Source organism: Plectropomus leopardus, chromosome 15, assembly GCF_026936395.1.
Source record: "Plectropomus leopardus strain MGB_pleo_1.0 chromosome 15, ASM2693639v1, whole genome shotgun sequence".
Taxonomy (NCBI): Eukaryota; Metazoa; Chordata; class Actinopteri; order Perciformes; family Serranidae; genus Plectropomus; species Plectropomus leopardus.
Genome location: NC_142190.1, coordinates 4,764,630 through 4,785,314, shown reverse-complemented (window position 1 = coordinate 4,785,314; position 20,685 = coordinate 4,764,630). Strand labels below are relative to the sequence as shown.

General features: G+C 39.7%; 1 protein-coding gene across 5 annotated transcripts in view; it reads right to left on the bottom strand.

Moving 5' to 3' along the window:
- kirrel3a (kirre like nephrin family adhesion molecule 3a) overlaps positions 1-20,685 on the bottom strand; it is a 223,275-nt gene that overhangs the window by 91,177 nt on the left and 111,413 nt on the right. For all 5 annotated transcript variants that reach the window (XM_088088638.1, XM_088088639.1, XM_088088640.1 and 2 more), the window contains one exon: positions 2,114-2,263. In XM_088088638.1, the coding sequence (XP_087944764.1) occupies positions 2,114-2,263 (150 nt within the window). The remainder of the gene's footprint in view (positions 1-2,113; positions 2,264-20,685) is intronic.

Genomic DNA, 20,685 nt, shown 5'->3' with positions numbered 1-20,685 from the left:
ATAGTGTGGAATCATTTCCACTTCCAACACATTAAATGCCACTGCTTGGTCAGTGATTTTGGTGTCAGACACCAGTGCAAGAAGGCACCTTTTGCGGCAGCATGATAATGGGTGCTGTCAGTTTATACTTGTTGTGACGGGAAGGTGTAAGGTGTTATACCACCAATATTGCTTGAAATTTCTTGTTGTAGGTGAAGATTGACCTGCATTAAATTACCGCACAGCAACTTCATGTCCTTGAAAAGAATAAAAACCCTGTAAAGGACTACCAAACTGCCTTGTGCGTGGTAGAAAAAACATATTTACTGTAAAAGATGATTGAATGTCTATTTGTGGAAAATGAACTAAAACACACAAAAAAACACTTGTGTAGTCATACAAGCATTCACTCCCATGAGTTATCATTAAGGCCAGAGTAAGTCGTTCTAAACTCTCCATTCACCGGCCAATTCAATAATTAGAGGGCCAGCCTTGAGATCTCCAACTGTGCAGTGGCTTCCTTTCTCAAGCACATAGAGAATTATTCTTCTATTCACATCATGTTGCATTATAGACTTGGCCCATGAAAGGTAGTAAACCTTTCTATTCACCTCCAAGAGTGCTCGGATCACGAGAGCCATCTCACATAGCACACACCTTTATAATTTGTGAAGAATTGTATGATCTGAATCCAATTGTACAGACCAAGCTCAATCTCTTAGCTTTGTATCTTGAAGAACATATTCAATAAGGGCAGAGCCCTTCTCTAAGGGATATTTGGCAGCAGGTTTGGTCCGTCATGATGCTTTTGGCACTAACTCTGAATTCACAGGCCTTTAGCCCCATTGCAGGACTGGTCTGTTGGTCTCAGTGTATCATAACTGAAACCCTCTGAGCTATTAGAGCAGGCAACATTAAAATCCTTTCACTTAAGATGTCACTTCCTCTAACAGCCACGACACGGAGCGAAGTGCATGTGCTCTCTATTTGCCTGTTAATTTTTAATTTGCACCAGGGCATTTTAAAGTGTGCTGTCAACCTAATCCTACATTAGTCTCTAAAGTGTTAGAATCTGCTTACATATGCCCTACTTTAGAATTATGAGATTTTCGTCCCCCCCTCATTTTGATTACCCGAGGAGCTACTCGGTGCACTCTACACATGCATGTGGATGGAACACGACGCCTGAGGAGAGATGATCACCGGTTCATTTCATGGGCTACTCCTCATAAAAGAAAACTCTTATTTCATCAGCACTTAGTGGAGGCAATAACTGTGAATTGCATTAGCTGCAGTGTCAAGGCCCCCTTAGGTAAGAGAGCTCATCCTACCAGGGGCATGGCCATTTTATGGGGTCTTTTTAAGGGGGTGCAGTTGGGCATGCCTGTGCACTTGTGGGTGATACAGTATACGAGAGCCTGCTAGAGGTTTATTTGTCAGTTCTGCTGAAATGTAACGTCTGCTTCAGTTATTATCTTTTGCCACTACATCAATCTGTGTGTAAACATTCAGGACTGATAGTTGATGTACAATCCTCTCCAGCGACCTTGTTTTTCAGGTCATAAGTGACTATTTCCTTTAAGTTGTATGTCGCATCTTTTCTCATTCTGGACTCGTCAAATACGTCTGCTCTGACAGTGTGACTTGATATAGAGAGCGCAAGTGGGCTTATAGGGCGGGCGGGCGGTAGGGGTGGTGGAGTGGTGGATGTGAGGCACTGTTTTCCCCATTGTGACAATAAATAAATAATTTTATATATATATATATATATATATATATATATATATATATATATATATATTAGGACTTTTTAAAGATCATTTTCAGTTAATGAACTTACTTTTTTAAGATCATTTTCTTTTCTTTTTTTTTTTTTTTTCTTTACTCTTTTTTTGTGCATATTTCAAGTCATTTTCTTCTCACTTTTTTATTTTTTTTTTGGGCCATGTCGTTTCAAGCTGCTTATTGCCCTCTCCCCATGTTTTTGAAAGAAATCAAACCAAATTTGCTTAGGAATCAAAGTGGTTAACTGATGGTGTAATTGTATATGTATACCTTTTTTATGTTTGATTCACTCTGAGGAATAATTTATGCATTTATATTAGGTGATGAGATCAGCCAAGTGAGATGTTACCTGACAGATCCCTGTTAACACCCAGGGCCATGCCATCACGCAGCCAGAGCACCATGCCATGGTAACCGGGAATGGAGCAGGGCAGGGTGACCGGCTGGCCCGCCACCACCACCAAGTCTGTGGGTTGTTGGGTGAACACAGCGGAGCTCCCTGCAATAGTAAGAAGAGGGAATTTATTAGTTAAGCTTGTATAATAAACACCAAGTGACAAAAACTGCAAATGAGCAAGCAAATGGTAAATTAAACATAATAAGCAAGAACACAATTCAAACTCAGACACCAAAATAAAATTAAAAAAAGTCCCCTCAGTCTCAGAAACTCTACCATTATATAGCAATTATTTCAAATAAGGCATGCAAATGAGTTCACATAAAGCTGCACAGAAAATGGTACTGCATAAATGCTAAAATATCTGTATTTCATATCTTTACACAGTAGTAAAATATTACTGCATTGATTTAACTTGTTTCATCTGGCGCTCCATGATCACCATCCCCATGTGGCACATAAATCAACACTAAATGTGTAAGCACAGGTGTAACAGAAGAATTTTGGGGCAATGGAGTGTTATTGACAGCCCATAACCCCATTTCAGAGGCACACTGAGAGGCACTGCACCGGCCATATGTTCGGTCAGAAAATTGCCTGAGGCCGCAAGACATCACAAGGTCTTGCAATTGCAATACTTTTAATAAATAATGGTTCTTTTCGAATAATTTCCTCTATATTCTCTGGTTATCATCCCAGGGCTTCTCTTTTATTCAAGCTGCATTCATGTTAGTCCTTGCTTACTTTATCACACAAAAGTGTTGCCAAAGACCAGATGGATAGATGGACAGATAGATGGATGAATAGATAGATAAGGTAGTTCTTCAGAGTTCTTGAGTTATGGCCAAAAACATGTTGTATGAGGTCACTATGACCTTTACCTTTGTCAAAAATGAGACAGATGCAAGGTCACAGTGACCTTGACCTTCGAAACACCAAATTTTCATCCGCTCATCGTTGAGTCCATGTAAATGTTTTTGTCACATCTGAATCAGTTCCCTCAAGGTGTTCTTGAGATATTGTGTTCATAAGAATGCAAGTTCACTGCAACCTTTGACCATCAAAATCTAATCAGTTCATCCTGGAGTCTACTCAAATATTTGTGCCGAATTTGAAGAAATTCCCTCATGGTGTTCTTGAGATATCTAGTTCACAAGAATGAGACCAATAAGTCCATAGTGGCCTAGACCTTTGACCTATCACCACCAAAATGCATCATCGTTGAGTCTTAGTGAATGTTTGTGCAAGATTTGAAGAAATTCCCTCAAGGCGTTGTTTAGATATCACTTTCACAAGAATGTACATGACGGGTGGACAAAAGGACGTACAGACGGACAGAACATAATCTCCGGTGTCCACTATCGCTGGCGCAAACATAAAAACCAAAGTACTAGTCAAACTGAAACGAGAAACAGTGTCATCATAAAAACCAAGCTGCTGCCTTGGATAAAAACAGAACAGCTAAACATAGTGAAACCCCAATGAAAGAAACACCTTTACATTAAACTGTGAGAAATGGTGAGATCACACTTCCACATATTCTATAATTCTGATCCAATCTTACATCATTTTTTTTCTCCCTTATTGAAGAAAAAAAACAACCTCCAGGGCTTGTTTACTGAGAAAGGATTCTGACAATTATCTAAACGTTTCAAAGCAAGCCCAAATGGGAGCAGTAGGATATCAGCAGCAAGAGTGACGGCAGATACAAACACCGATGCTGCCAACACGTTTGAGAAATCAGTTGCTTTTTGCCGTTTGAGTAAAACTATCACATCTTTCAACAACAGAAAGGTGGAACCTGGAGGGACAGATCATTTATCACACCGCCATATCACATGTTTCATACCACTGCAACATCTGTGTTGGGTCCTCTGAGATCCCATTCCTGCTGCAGCCAAAAAGGTCACAAAGCTTTTTTCTATAAACCCCGTAACACATCTGAATGTGTCCTCACCAAGGAAAATGCAATGCAGACAAAAATATTTGAATTGTTTTATTTCTTTTGGGCTATAATAAAAATAATAAAATTAGCTTATTTTTTTAACAGACTCCATAGTTTTTTAAATATAGGCTTCTACCAAATGGTGGTTGTTCATGGTAATGGTAAAACAGAAAAAACCACTAAAACCACAAATAAAAGGAAATAAAATATAGATTAAAATGTAAAATAAATAAAAAAGAAACAAACCAAAAAGCTACAACAAATTAGCTCTAAGGGGCTCAAAAACTGGGCATCATAAACAAAAGAATTGGTCCAAATGATGAAGTGGAGTGATGGCACTCAACTTTGGTTATCCAAAATGACTCGTTTTATAGTAAATAACAGAATTTAACTTCCGTTTAAAAAGCACAAATGATAGCTAATGACTTGATCCAGTCCTTAATAAAGTGGCCCCAACTGCATGAGCAACAGATCAGAGGAGGAGCAGCAGAGAAGAGGTCTTGAAGAGGACTCAAAGGCAAAAAAGAAGACATATAAAGTAATCAAGATGTCGCCATAGGTGGCTGCCTCTGTAAGCTGGCGTGCATTGTAATGTCATGTTTTTATTGATAATTCAGATTTTTGGCCGTGGTATCCAACACTCCTTCACCAGAGACGATAAGCTCATGCACATCAGGGAAAGAACTCAGCAGATTTATTTCCAACATTCGCGTCATCACCCCGGACACTAACTCACACCACAAAAATAATTTCTTCCCGACTGCAGCTGGCCTCGTCAACAAGGCCAAGGACCCCCACTGACACTGACTCTTATCCACAGCTGTCGCCATGCAAGCTCACATCTTCACTATCTCCACTACTGTGAACTTTTGCATATCCGCTGGTCAGTATTTTTGAATAGTCCTGCACAAGACTGTATAGTTCTTCCACTTTAAAAACTGATCGAATTTGATGCATTTCTATTTTCTTTTTTATTTATTTATTTTTATCATTGCTAACTTTTTCTATGTTATATTATTTCATTTGATGTTGTATGTATGTGCAAACTTAGCTGGCAATTAAAAAAAAAAGTTTCTGATTCTGATTTCAAACTTTTCTTCTTCATATATGAAAACATAAGCGCTGCAGGCCGCCTGCTCAAATTAACAGTGTAAGTTTTTTGCATGACACTGTAAGCATCTTTCTATCCTCCTTTGTAAGGAGAAATTGCAGCTAGTTCCTGGTTACAGACAAAAATGATACCTTAAATAACAAAACTATTCATATAGATTTAAAAGTCTATAAGGCTCACACCACACACACATATTGAAAAACAATGCGTTTTTTGTATCATTACGTGTCAGTGCAAAAAGCATCAGTGGAGGAAGCAGCATGGTTGACAGTCAATCAGTTGTATAACAGGAAAAAAGTCATCACAAAAGTTTTGTCAAGGTTTTAACTATTCAGGGGACACTGTGTCTAAATGTTTTTCATAGACACCTGTTATATAGAGGTTTGCAGTGTCTCTTTCCTAATTCATATATTTTTATGCTTTCCATTGGTCTTATTACCATCGCTTCACCCTAATTGTATTGGAGGAATTAGCCAATGACAATGCAAACGTTAAAGAAAAAATTCTAAATTTCAAGATTTTCATTAATATTAATGTTGCCATCTGAAAACTAAACAGAGTGAGTTTAAATGGTTTTCTGTCTTTTGTGATTTTCCATTCCACTGAGCAAATACATGCTCTTCATCCCCCTATAGCGCCTCTATTTTGTCTCTCCTCCTTCAGTCCTTGACTACCAATGCATTAGTGTGTTTTGTATTCAGTCTCAATGGTACTTTGCTTAGAGTGTGGCGTTGACTTGCCTGTGTGTTGCTGTCTTGTTTTTTTAAAGAACCAAACCTCAACTTTTGTTCAAGTGGATTCTCAGAGGTCTTAACTCTCTGAAGAAATGAGTGTCGTGCTCTATAAAACATCCACTAAAGTGTGAGGCACTGTATTTCCTGATTTTTGGATAGTTAATTAATACATTGAGTCTTCGCCTACATCCACGAGCCAAAAAACACTTGACTCTTTGTTTAACTTTGGTTCTAAAACTCTCAGTATACATCTGAACAATCGTGTCTGTGAAGTCTTAAATATGGGTTTAGTACACAGAGTGCGGAAGATCATGATAAGCATGAGAGTAGCAAACGGTGCCAACGGGGGTTCCAGTGGGGGGCAATCTATATATGTACATGCCTGTGTCTCTGTCGATCAAGCAGGGTTTGTGCAGCTCTATGGGGAGCGCTGTAATGTGACAATCTAACCTTGTCTTGTGCTTCACAACAGTACGTTTGCACAGCAGGGCGGGCACTAATGGGAGGATGAGTAGAACAAATGGATCTCATCATTACATCTCCCAGCTTCTCTGTGGGAGACGGCTGTCTCAGTCAAATCAAAATAAACATATTTCTTTGCAAAAATTTTTCGACCTCGCTTTTCCGCAATTTGCCTAGAGGTCTCACCCATTAAACATCCACAATTTCTACAGGTGCCTGGCACAAAGAGCGATTACACCGGTGTGGAAATGTTCCCTTTTTTCCCCCACTTGTTGATGTTGAAGCTGTTGACAGCTTAGATGTGTGCAATTTAGAGATAAAGGACAGCAGCAGGGTGTTTTGCTAAACGGGCGAGCCACTTGAAGCAAATGTAACCTCATGTCTCCAGCTGTGTTCAGTTTATTACTGTATGGGAGGAATGGAAAATATAATTTTTTTGTGTTTTTTGTGCTTTTTTTCTTTTCAAAGTTGATGATATTGAAGGTCTTGGGGAGAGCAATATTTAGAATTCACATTTCATGAAGAGTTGTACATGTGGCGAGGATGATTTAGGGGGATACTTTGCCAATTTTCAAAAAGTTTTGTGTGATGACAATGTGGGTAGTATGTGTAAATGAACTGCAGCACACATCCCTCCATTGCATCAGTGCCTAGATATCGGCCAAATTGTTATTTTCCTTGATATGTTATTGACCAAGAATTTCCCAATCATTGCTTCCCCTAAAATATACCAAGATTCTGTTAAAGCAATGCCTATTTCTTGCCTAAAATGTTTTCAGAAACATATGTTAATGCCCTTTTTATCTGTAATAGTTAGAGTTTGTGAACAGGAGTTGGTCCCCATACTGTTTCCTGCATAGTAAAAATGAAGGCAAAATCTTTTTTTTTCACTTGAAATGATTTCAGAGACAAGTTTTAGCTTTTCATTTTACTGTAATACTAGACTTTTTCTTGCCTGTCAGCTGCCATTATTTCACTCGTATGAGTTTGCATTTCTTCACCCACCAGCAGGAGTGTTTATTGGTCCATTTCGGCGCAGTGCATTGTAGGCTACAGACCAAACACCATGCCATAGTCCTTTTTCTCAGTATTTTCTGGTCATGTAGCAGCAATTTCAAAAGTATTTGTGCCCTTCTACTGCAGAAAGCCTTGTTTCTTGAAAAGAAGAAGGTAAAGACTTCTGTTAAGTTATGGGGCCTGTGGATGTGGAGAGATTGGAGAGAAGAAAGAGGAAAACACAGAAAATCTTGGGCAGAGTTGCCCACTACAACTAAACTCCAGAGTGTGAATATGCTCAGAAAACTGAAGGGCAGTTTCCTCGACAATCTTCATTCAGCTTAAGCCTGAGATCACTACACCCAACGCGATGTTTGCTTTCACTTTGCCAGCCATTGATGGGGGAATCGATTCTCTCATTGGCTCGTGGATTTACTGAAACGCAATTAAGCTTATGAGGGGCCACTCAATTCCCTCACCTGCCAAGAAGACTGAAACAAGGGCGGGGGGCATTTGGCAGCTTTATGCCAAAGTGGTCTCTGAGAGGTCTACTGGGGAGATGAAAATGTGTTCCTTAAACAGCTTCAGCAATTTAGCAAAATAGTGCTGAGAGCGATTTAGTCTCATTATGGTTACCAGAGTCCGCCTTCCTTTCATAGAGCTCTGTAGAGACTCCGCAGTGCCATGAGCTACGGCACAGGAGAGGACAGTTGCAAAGCTCAGTTCACTGCACACACCGCAGCATTCAACTGAATATTTTATAGACTCATAAAAATCTTGACTGGAAAAATTTGTTTCTTAGAGCCACTGTGTGACATTTATGCACGTAGGGTTTGGGGAGGTTTTCCACTGATCTGTTTAAAATCGTGCCCAAAGAAGACCTCTGCTGTCAACACTACTGTGCTAAATTTGCTTGTAGTGAAAAATTCCACCATCTTTATCTTTATGTCCCTAATATGAGCTCTCTGTTGCTGGCAGGTCTCCTCTTTATCTGGACAGGAACTTAATAGAGCTTTGACTCTTTTATAACTGTACATGTTTTGGCTTGGTATTGAAAAAACTCCATGACCCTAGAAACGGTAGAAGTTAAGCACAGAAAGAAATTAGTCTTACAAGGTCCTGACGGGGGTAAACATAATCATTTCATTTTGAGGTTGTTCTGAATAACAGACCGCGAAAGAAAGGCTGAATGGGGTGTTCACAATATTTCATAACCATTCAGCATTACCCATCACAAATCCATTCTTACAGTGAGCCTTGCTAAGAGAGAAATTCTGCTGTTAAAAGCATTCAGAATGAGCATGAAGTTAAACTCAGGATGTTAATACCACTGGGCCTCATTTTCCTTAAATTTGTTCATAGGGATGGTCCTAAGAGTCCATGTTTGCCTCATTGTGTGTTCTTAAACCGCACCATTGGTCACACCTGTGTTGTTGTAGTGATTAATCCCCTCATCGTCATCAGTTGAAAGCATGTGCTAGATGATCATAATTAGCATAAATTTCACACCAATCCCCATACAAGGGTAGACAAAGAAGAAAAAGTACAAGAAGAAAAGTTAAACTGACTAAATCAAGAATGCCCGAACAAAATTCTGGGTGAAGTACCGAGTTCCAAAAAAATTTCAATAGTTTTGAAATATTGACATTTCTGGAGAGAGTAAACACCAAATGAGCCGTCATATTTCTAAGCGTCAGGAGTGGATATAAAATAACACAGCAGAGATTCACTGGATGCTGACAGTCTGTGTTAATTAAGCACCCAAACCTGACTCGACCCGAAAACTGCAAACTTTATGCAGCCTGTTTTCCCAACTCATCAAGTAACACCACGTGGTCAATGATTTCAGCGTCAGACACCGATGCAGAAAGGCAAGTTTTACAGAGGCATGGATTTCCACGATGTTTATAACCCACCTAGACGGCACCTTTTGAGGTGGTTTGATACGCTTCAGGACAGCCGAACGGCACCTTCTGCAGTGGTATGACATGCTGTCGGACAAATTTGAAACACTGCTGGTAACGACGTGACATAAGGAGCTGGACAGTCCCTGTGAGGAGGACAGGAGGGTCCAACAACCCCAGACTTTCACCCAGTAACCCGCTGCTTGCTTCCCATATGAATGTTGATCCAAAACCATCATGTTTTTTTTCTTCTTTGCTTTTATTGCACAAGGAAAACAAACAAACAAAAAAAACTTAAATAGGATGTTTTACTGATATTTTAAGTTTATTTTGAAAAATAAAACGTACATTTGGAAAATGGAAGTGTATCTTGTGGACAACTGAGGACAAAGATGAGTGCCGCAGCTATCTCCAAGGAGTGCATGTGTGTGATCCTATTTAATACAATATTCTGTAAGTTATTAATAACTCACACAGAACGCTGCTCAGTCCTTTTTTGACCAGTCTGCCCGCTGCAACCTGTGACATTTTCTTGCGTGATCAGTCATTGATTATTCTTAACATAATTTAGTTGCACTGAAGCGTTAGGTTTTTATTTTAACAGACCATAATGCTTTGTAAAATAATGAAAATTAATATTTCAAATCATCATGATAGAAAAATGCCGCTGTAATTTAAATCCTGTGATATTGTAGAACTGTAGAATTTAAAAAAAACACAATAATTATTTTGCGTCTTGGGACTCTAATGTCTATAAGTGAGCGCACAGAGATTGATTTTTTTCCTAAGAAGAAACCCCAAACAAGAAAAGATTGATGAATGTCAGAATCATAGTGAAAATTGCATAACTCCATTTGGAAATAATTTTTTTCAATAAGAATAAGGTATATAGTTCAGCGTCGAAGTGCATTACATGTCAATGCCATTCCATCTTCTATGTTATCACTGCTGTGAGATTAATAACACAGTCTACCTATAAAAAAATCAAACAAGCCAGTTCTGAATTAATCTAAAATATATAATTGGATTGTTACAGTGGATTTAAATGGCTCACACACTCCACAGTACTGTGAAGTGTCTGTGGAATAATATGACAAATACTAAGTAATACTCAGAAACTACTAAAAATGGAAAATATAAAGTCCTTTTAATCTTCTATAAAATGATAAAGACTAAAAAATACAGTATGTTACAAACACAAAACACTGTGTACTTAACTCTCCAGGGTCTCTCTGTGAAAAATGAAATTGTTTGCTACTGTATGTTGCAGACAGGCCTTGATAGATAACAGTGTGGGTTTGGAAAAAAAAGACACAATGTGTAAAATTGTCCTTCCTTTCAGGTCTCTTGAGTTTCTCAGTTCCCCGCATTGGAAAATAAATGCGTCTTCCCTGGCTTCAACAAGGGTGGAGGGTAAAACAGGAAAAAATGGATCTAGAAAATCTTTGATTCATGGATTGATCCTTGTTCTGTGTGAACAAAAGGGTTTCAAGCACAGCCTAAGGCACAGAGTTTTTTTTTTTTTTTTGGTGGGGGAGGGGGCATAGTACCAATCAAACAATGAATTTGACTTCCTAACTTCACGAGATGAAAGCACCCAGTTGTGCACTCGCAGCAACAGGAGAATTTTAATGTGGCAAATAAAGCCAGAGGTTTACTGTGCGTGAGTGTGTAGAGGAAAAGAGAGTCACCGAATGCTTCAAGGCTTTTGTCATTGTTCTCTCACAACACAACTTTTATCATAGATGGTGGATATACCTGTAGTGCAATTAGCAAAAAAATAAAGGTAACTTTTACTTCAAAGTTGTGCAATTATGGATCTGATAATTTAAAGCCTAAGAGGGCAGTGTTATCACCATCAGTGTTACATCCAGTAACGTATCCAACAATTTCTCATCCCAAGTTGTATATTATATATTGTTGCTTTTCGGTGGACTTTCGCGTCTACATATTACGCTCTAGATGTCCTCCTGCGTCTGCTGTCGACGCTCCGGGATGTCACTACTATGATGTCAACAAAGTGAACAAAGGTCTCGCGGGTGAAAGTCTGGAGTTTGTTAGATCCATCCACCGCCCCTCCCACCCACCCTATAAGGACCATTGTTCTCGGTATATTACATCGTTACCAGCAATGTTTCATCCTAAAGCCCTCCAGTATCATGCAGACTCAACAGGTTCAGTCCATCCACATTCTCAAGTGATGCCGCCCGTCTACATATCCTGTTTCCGTGGCAGGTTCTCCCCGGCTGTCTTGCGGGATGTAATAACACCACAAATGGTTCTGTCGGGCTGCGTTCTCAGCTGACGCCGCCTGGTGGCATATCATACAGCCGCAAAAGGTGGCTTTTGGCGTCTCGATCTTATGCTGAAATCACTGCAAAAGCGATGGTATTTGATACCTTCAGAATGAGAACGAGCTGGCGTATCATTCTGCTTCAATAGGTTCCATCAAGCCGTGTCGTAAAGTGATGTCACCCACCGGCGCTTCATGCCGCCGTGAAATGTGGCTTTTGACATGACTGACCTAGCGGGGAGTATCAGACAAGTTTGGAATGAGAAGGGGCTGGTAGCCACCCCTTTTCACCTGACCTCTGCCTACCTGTACACCTGTTCCAGATTCCCCCATCAGTCCTGCAGTATACAAACCAGCCCTTCCTGTTCACCTTTCGCTTTCCAGCCTTCTGTTCTGCCTGCCTGACTTGCCAGCTTGATCCCCTGCTTGCCCATCTGACCTTTACCCCTCTGTCTGAGCTTTTTGGATAAGTTTTTGCATAAATCTGCCTGCCTGGTTTGGGAGCTTTGCCTGATCTTACACCACAGGTAAACTTACCTGCCTTCATCATGCATCAAGTTCAAACCTGTTTCTCTGCTTAGCATTTTGCAGCCATGGTAAGTGTTTATTCAAAGATCTTTAAGGAGACGTTTTATTTCTCTTGCAAAATGTCAAACGTATTTAGGTCATATGATGTATAAAAGCTAATAAGATTCATGTTTAGTTGACAATCATCTCAGCTAAAAAAAACCAAAATCAGCTGTAAAAAAACATGATGGCTCTAGACCTACATTCATCAAAATCTACTGTGACTGATAAAACCATCAGCGGGAGCTGGAGTGATGCCTGTCCTCTGACCTGTCCTAGGGAGGGACACAGTCTTTCTTGTGTTTAGATGAAGGTCACATACACATGAGTTTAGATGAAGGTCACAGAGATAACACAGTTGACAAAGCTGTTTGTCGAACCGCATGATGTCATCTGACAAAAGAAGAAAAAAAAACATCTCTAAGATCCAACAAATGACCAAATGCTTTGCAGCGTCCTCAAACATCACGCTGCCACACTTTGACTGAAATATGATGGTGGATGAAGGACGACTATTTGCAGGGGATCCAGAGCGCTATTGTATTACACAGCTATGTCAAAGACATGGTACATCTTGTCATACATCTGCGGTCTGTCCACGGGCAGAGCAAGTGATGTGTGTGTGATGAGAAAGAGATTGTATGGCTGACAAACTGCGACTGGGGTTGTACATCATGTAACTGGAAACTTGCAAGGTTTTGGAAGGACAGCTACAAGCAAGGAGCATCAGCATTGGTGTCTAGATGTGGTGTAACAACCGTGAGTGGGACTAAAAGTTAATTTCCTTCCTGTCAGGTGGTGGGTAGTTACGAGTTACAAGTAACACACATCAGTAAAAAAGTAGTAGTTGTTCCTTTTTTAAACTCTATGTCGGAGCCAGTAATCTTACTTACTTAACATGTGCAGTTTATACCTTTGTTACAACCAATCTGCTCTAAATCCAAGGATTGAGTATTGGGGGCGCGAGTATGCAAGGAGCACCTCTACTACAGATACAAAGTTACCAGCAGCCTGGAAAGAAAACAGAATAAGAGGCTTCAAGCGAAAATCACTGACCACATCTGACAGCACTTTTTATACCAAAGTCATAAAAAAAGCCAACAGTTACATGACTAAGTCCTTGCTTTACCTCCTGAAAAACACTGAGACCTCCACATTTAAAAACGGTAAACCTTCTAACCGCCGCAAACACATACAAAATGAGATTACAAATTAAAGAAACCTTGTTATTTCTGAGGTGGGGTATGAATGCAAAACACAAACTATGCAATGAATGCATTTCTGGACATTCACAATGTTCCTCTTTGTGGTTACGCATCTTCATGAATAAGTCAGGTTGTGCTTACATTTTACATCCATGTCTGCAGAAACATGGATGCTTCACACACATCTTCCCCCCAACAGCACAGAAGATTTACACAATCGACACAGTTTCAAGAACACCAAAGTCTGTTTTAACCAATTTAGTATCTGACTAAATGTCTCTCCTTCTGCTCCTGAGATATGACGTTGAACAAGAGCATATTATCATTGCTTCATCATTTTATCCTTTTGGGAATTTGTGTAAATATTTGTCACAATTACATATGAATGTTTGAGTTATGGCCAAAAGCATGTTCTGTGAAGTCACAGTGACCTTGACGTTTGACCACTAAATTCTAATCTCTTCATATTGAATCTGAGTGGAAGCCAAATTTGAGGAAACTCCCTAAAGGCCCTCCTAAGAGATTGGATTGACAAGAACAAAATGAACACAAGGTTGCATTGTAATTGGTTCATCATTGGGTCCAAGTGAACGTTTTTGCCAAATTTGAATAAATTCCCTCAAGGCCTTCTTGAGATATCATATTCACAAGAATGGTCAGAAGTACAGTCGGGCTGAGGGAATTTTTTAGGAGATGAATTTAAGAATTGTGAGAAAATTGTCAGAAACTCATACTGTTGTCAAAATGAGCTCTTATTTCTAGGGGGAAATAGGCTGGGCATAGAAAAAAATCTTATTTGAATTTTCCTTTCCCCTAGGAAGCTAGCTAATATTAGCAATATTCATTTTTTATGTATAATTTTAATTTTTGATGTTATGATAAGGAAAAGAGTAGTAGAGTGGACGGGATGAAGAGAGAGTGGAAGATTTTACATTCAGTTGTATTGGTTGATGAGCCTCTATTTTACAAAAAAGGTTTTATCAACAACTGCTGCTTTTTCATTACTTTGTGTTGGCCAGAACACATTCGAAATATTCAAATGTAAAGTAACTTGTACTTTGAGCAATTGATTTACCAGGTACTGTTTTACCCAAGTATGTTTTTCAAATGGTAATTTTCACTTCAATTTTCTAATTTTTTACTTGAGTATAGATTTTTAATACTCTACCCAACACTACTTCCTGCATGGTAATACATTGGATAATGTACCTCCATACGCAGTGTCACTCCCATCTCTTCTGGTAATGTCTATACATTACCAGTAAACTGACATCTTATTTAATTGCCTCTCTGTGCTTCATACTACACCGGTTTACATCATTATAAAGAAACAATGCATTTACATTTCACTGTTAAAGTGACCCAACACCTCTCTGATGGAATCCAGTCTTTTCTATCCTCTTTGCTAATGACACTAAATTTAGTTAAATTCAGTAAAACTTTATTTATCCTTCTAACGGCAACTGTACGCAGCAGTTCATCATCCACTTTACTGTGAACCATCGTGTCCTTTAAACGAACAGGTCTGACATTTAATTCACACTTTCTATTTGATTTCCTGATGTATTCTCAAAAAGGTCCTAGGTCAAACTTATGGTCATATTTTTCTTACTTCTATAGATGGTTGGTCTGCTGGAGACAATTCAGAAAAATCACAAATACATTCTTGTATTAAACAAATTCAAAGTCAAGGCAACCGCTTTGCACTAACTCCATTTACTTGTTCTGCCAACCATGAAAGGAGTGCATGCACACACACACACACACACACACACACACACACATACATAGAGGTGGAGAGAAAAAGAAGATAAATGGCTGGAACATAATGCGCCACCAGCTTCACATAAACTTATTCGGGGACATTCGGTTCTGTCCCGTTCACCGGCCCTCTCGGATTCCTCTGAATTTTATTTATTTTTTATTTTTTTCAAATGCAGTTCAAACCCCACCTGGTAGCAATGCACACGCAGCTAATGGAATCAGCCATTTCACAAACGCTCTGTGAGTCTCGACCTGCTGTCTCGCTCTTCCCCCTTTTTCCTTCATCTCTCTCTGTTTAAAAGGCTGCCTGTTTCTCCAGTCTTAGCGTATTCTGCTTTTCAGTGTTTCATTCATGTTTGTGTTTATTTCACGGGCCTTTTGATGGGCAGCACGCAGCAAGAATGCTGGAGGGCTTTTTGCCGGGTCTTTTGTCTGACCTCAGCTGTCAACTTGGGAGCACCAGTACTTTCTGAAAAGGAGGAGGAGGAGGAGGAGGAGTAGGGTGAGGAGGCTGCAGGTAAACACCCCACTCTGTGAAATCCCTAAGCTCTGCCCGTCTCCCACTCCTCCAAGCTCCTCTCTATCTCCTTCGTTCATGCTCATCTTTCTCCTCTGCATGCTCCTCTCTTCCTCTGTCTGTCCTTGGGGGGAATATTGCCTATGGCACTGCCAAAGGCCACTCTATAGCCTTTTAGATTGCCTCGGCTGTCTGTGAACTGCTGCCCAGTGCAGCAGGTCTGAAAGACATGCAGATGCTTGCTTGTGCATGCACATGTTTGCACATACTGAGCATGTTTACATGCACAAAATAGTCTGGTATTTGCCCTCATTCTGAAAAAGACAATATTCCTGCAAAGTAGTTTACATGTCTAATGAAAATGATTATTCCTCTAACACTCCCTTTTACATGCAGCTGTGCATATTCCAAATAAAGTGCCCTAATATGCCACTCATCACTCAAGTCATCATTTTGCTTCTTTGCATCAAAATAGGAATATTTTTCTCAGTTTCCTACTGATGGCGGACTTGTGAAACTCTCTCCTTCCTTCCCTCAGTCTCTTGAAAAGCATATCCTTGATATTATTATTTGATGATGCTATATATTGAAATTATATTTGTTGCATTTTATCGTGGTCTTGTTTTAGTTTCCTCATGTGACTATTTTATGAACTCCCATATACTTTGCACTTTTACCTATTTTAAATTCAAGAGTTGGTTCTTTTATTAGCATTCTAGCTGTTTTATATGAGATCATCTCCTTTATTAGCGTCTTATCTACTTATATATACCATCAATTATTTTACTCTTACTTTTATCTCCTTATAATGAGCCTAATTCTTGTATCTATATTTTACTTATTTATTTATGAAATTATATTTTTGGACTTGCACCCTGTTAATGTACGCAGTGCTGTTTGATATTTTTGCTCTAACGTTTTTAATGTTCTTAATTTTGGTTTTGTCATGAGGGGGTGGGGGAGGGGCTACATTGGTTTCAACTTTATTTATTTAACTTTATTGTTTTAATCTTTTAATACGGGAAGCACTTTGTGCTTAAGCTTTAAAAGTAATATATATGAATAAATATTATTGTAATTATTCTCATTATTATTACTGAAAAGGTTGGTGCTGCGATATTTATGAATATCCCAAAACCTGTTAATAACCAGATCTTTCATGAAGTTTAAAAGCAGCTGTGTGTCTCCTTCTGACCAGAAATGGTATTTTCTTTTGTAAGCATCTCTACCCCAAAGCTTTGCAAGCTGTTGGTGAATTGGTTTGTGTATAGCATATCCATGACAACGCACAGAGCCCACTGTAAACATACACAAACTGTGGTAAATACCCCAGTTAAGACTGTATTCTGAACTGGCTGTACACATGCCTAAATAATGCTCCTAAAACCCAAATTATACCGGCATATACAACATGTTTAAACCAGAAAATGCAGAATATGGTTTATGGCCTAATTCAGAGTATTTAAACAGAACATGCTGTTTATATTACCCGCATTAAAGTCATAATACTTTCATATTCTGAATAATAAGGGATTACTGGTGTGCATGTAACAGTAGCCACTGTGTTGCTCCAAATGCATTTTATGCTGATATTACAAATAATTAAATTGTCTGATGTGGCTTGTAACATAAAGCATTTGTTCTTCTGTTGTGAAATAGCTTGTGATATATAATGCATGTTCAGTGTTATCACTGGTGGGTGAAAAGCGAGGCAGGACAGGGAGCTTCCGCTAGTGCAGATAAATTGCGGATGGTGGGGGCTAAGGAGGATTCTGCATGTCTTAACAGTTTGTGTTTTTGTGTGGATTTTATTGAAAAAGAAAAGGCTGCGTAAAGCTGCAATAAAAGAGGAGGAGTGTGCCTGGTCAGCTCTAAAAGGTTGAACTTTCCACAACTTCAGAAGCCCTTCTATGCCTAGAAAGATGCCCAGCTTAACTCAATTCACAAATATTCTGTACGCCTCACAGCAGCTTCCCATTATATCCAAAAACAGCAAGAGGAGATGGTGGCCATATGAAAAAAGAGCAAGTGTGAACAGACCCAGACACGCTGTACTACAAGAAAAAAAAGGCTTTGGTGCAGGCTGCAGTGAGTGATCCTCGGAAATGAGATGTAAACACGCGAGACGGCAGTGAGAACATCAACGCGCGCTGATTTGCATGTTCACAGGGCGCTGGAGAGACTGCCAGCTGCCTCGCATGACCGTGGCAGGTGGTAATTGCCATTATGACACTAAGGTTGGGTTGAGACACCAGTAAAGTAGCGAGTCCCGTCTCATTAACACTGCTGTTGTTCAGACTCTCTCAGACACAGGGTAAGGCAGGCGAGGCAATTAGTGTGGGACCACAGGGAGGAGGACAAACAGGCTGGAGGAGCAAAAGAGTTTTCTGTGGCCTTTAGATTTAGCTAAAGCAACCATTCCATGCAATGTTTAACTATGGTACAGCTGCAAAGATTCGTTTTCATCATCAATTAATGTTGATTGCTAAGCCTGTCTGGATGTCTTGTAATGTTTTCTGACGTCTTATTTGGGCTGAAACCCAAAAGCATTCAGTTTGAAATGATATAAAACAAAGAAAAGAAGCAAATCTTCACTGACAGAAGCTGAAAACATGAATGTTTGCATTCTCGACATGCAGACAGGAAGAGCATCTTACCGCCAACTTTGAGATTAAAGGACCATCCGCTCTACCTCCAGAGCCACAGCTGCCTCAAAAGTATTCTGTTTGCAGGTATATGTATTATTCTCTATAAAAAAAAGTTGGCTTTATCTCTGCATTTGTCCACTGGCTCTGTCAGGGAAACTCTCGCCTGCGATCACAATTCTGAACAGAAATCTGAGTTTGTAATGCGCCACAGTCATGGAGGAAATATTCGATTGCTTTGTCAAAGCTGACACAAAGATGGATAGCATTGGGACAGGGCTTCAGATACTTGCTGTCTTCCTGCAAAGCTTAACAATATCCCTCTGCTGTGACTCAAGATGCAACCACCCCCCCGCAAGATCTTTTTTCAGGGCCATTCATTGGTGCTGTGAGTCACAGGTGCATGAATGCAGCAAAGAAATCAGGTAAATTTAAGCCTTCCACTGATGTAGTGGAAATCACAGAGACTCATTGTGACACATGAATCACATCCAGGCATACCTTAGGGTGAGGCCTCTGCACAATTGGTGTGACTGCATTATTTCTGCCTGCCAGAGAGTCTCACTGCTCAGGGGCTTTTCATTCCTAAACCGTCCTACTCATATATTTATATATATGTATGCAATCCCATTTCCATTTCTCAGTACTAGAAAGTAGTTGGGTAGTGACAGGCCGCTCATCTGCACGGCTCTCCTGCATGGCTAATGGAGTTAATCTATGTTGGAAAGGTCAAGTCAGGGAAGATTATGGCCTACTCTACTTTTGAATGGCTGACCTTATCAGCACTAATGCACCACTGCAATCTGTGTTGTCACCTCCACACCGAGGTACTAGTATGTGGGCAGGTTGAAGAGGATGGTGTGAAACGAAGCTGGAGTTCAGCGGGTCACCACACTCCTTGTAAAGTGTAATGACCCACAGATGCATCAATGAAGGTTTGATATCATGAAAGATGCTGTGATTAGACTGGGCTACACCTGCATTGCAACGGGTAGGGAAACTGCAGATAAAATCAACACAGATAGGTAGCAAATGATGAGTGCACTACTTACTTTAAGCTTTCCAAACTATAAAATACAACTGTAAACCTTTTGAATTTCACTTTCTCTCAATCATGGAAGACTGACAAGATTTACTTGCCTCAATAACTCTTCATAAAACACATTTTATTCAAACTCAGCCGAAACAAAATAAATTCAATCAAACCGTCTTGGCTAAGTCGACTGTTCCAACAATCAGCAGCTCTGGTGTGGTCAAAATTTCACCAAGTTAGATGTAAAAAAAAAAAAAAAACAAAAACATTTCATTTTATCCCAAAAGGCTCTTGTTGCTGGCTGCCAGCTGTTTACAGTCCTTTAAGTTATCAGTCCACCACTAAATGCCATGGTGTCTTTCAGCTTTGCTGCCTGTTCTACCAGTAAAGACTAGAGACTGAGTTTTAGTGGTGCATGCTGTGCACTACATACCATGAGTTTAATAGAGAGAGGAGCATCTGTATTTATGACACCTTCAGGATTTCTAAATACCCTAGTATACTGTAATATCATAAGATGATGATACCTCTCAAGCCTCATGCTCACACTATACTTGCTTTGCCATATCTATATCTATATCTATCTCTCTGTCTATATCTTTCCTGTAAAGATTTAAAATTCAAATGAATTGACTTGGGGCGGTTGACTGGCCAAACAAACTGCTAGAAATTGTGGGAATTTGAGGCTCTGTCACTTTCAAATATTTACCTGTTACCACAGTCTTTCCCTTACCTAACCAAGTGCCATTAAAAATGTTAATCAAGCTTTACCTGCAACAATAAATATATGAAAAACAAATTGAATACACTGGCAGAGAACATTTTGCATGTTTGCTCACTGCAAAAGTTGCCTTGTTATATTTGTAAACAGCAAGCGGCAACAGGAGCTGAAAAACGAAGCAAAAATGCAAAATTACCAAAAACTGCAGTTCCTGTAATGGCCACTTGAGGCTGGCTCCAAGAGCAAGTCAAATTCAAAAGACTCACATGTTAAAATGCCCAGCTTTGCAGCAGAAATAGACATGTTTACAGTCTCATACAATAAAACGTTTTTCAACATTAATGACAACTGTACAGGAGGTGAAGCTTTTTTAAACTTAACTTAAAATACTGATAGGGGCCAAAGCTCTGCATACTTAAGGTAGTGGCAGCTTTGAGTGACAGGCTGTCTGTAGGGCATCACCACAATCTTTAGGTTACATCCACCCCTTCTTCCTCCACAGCTTCACCCACTCATTCAAATATGCTCACTTCTGGCTCCAATAAACCAGGATGACAACAGCAGAAGTGCCAAACTCAAGGTTTCAAACATGAGTCCGCAAACCAATGTGGACATCCCGGTGGCTAC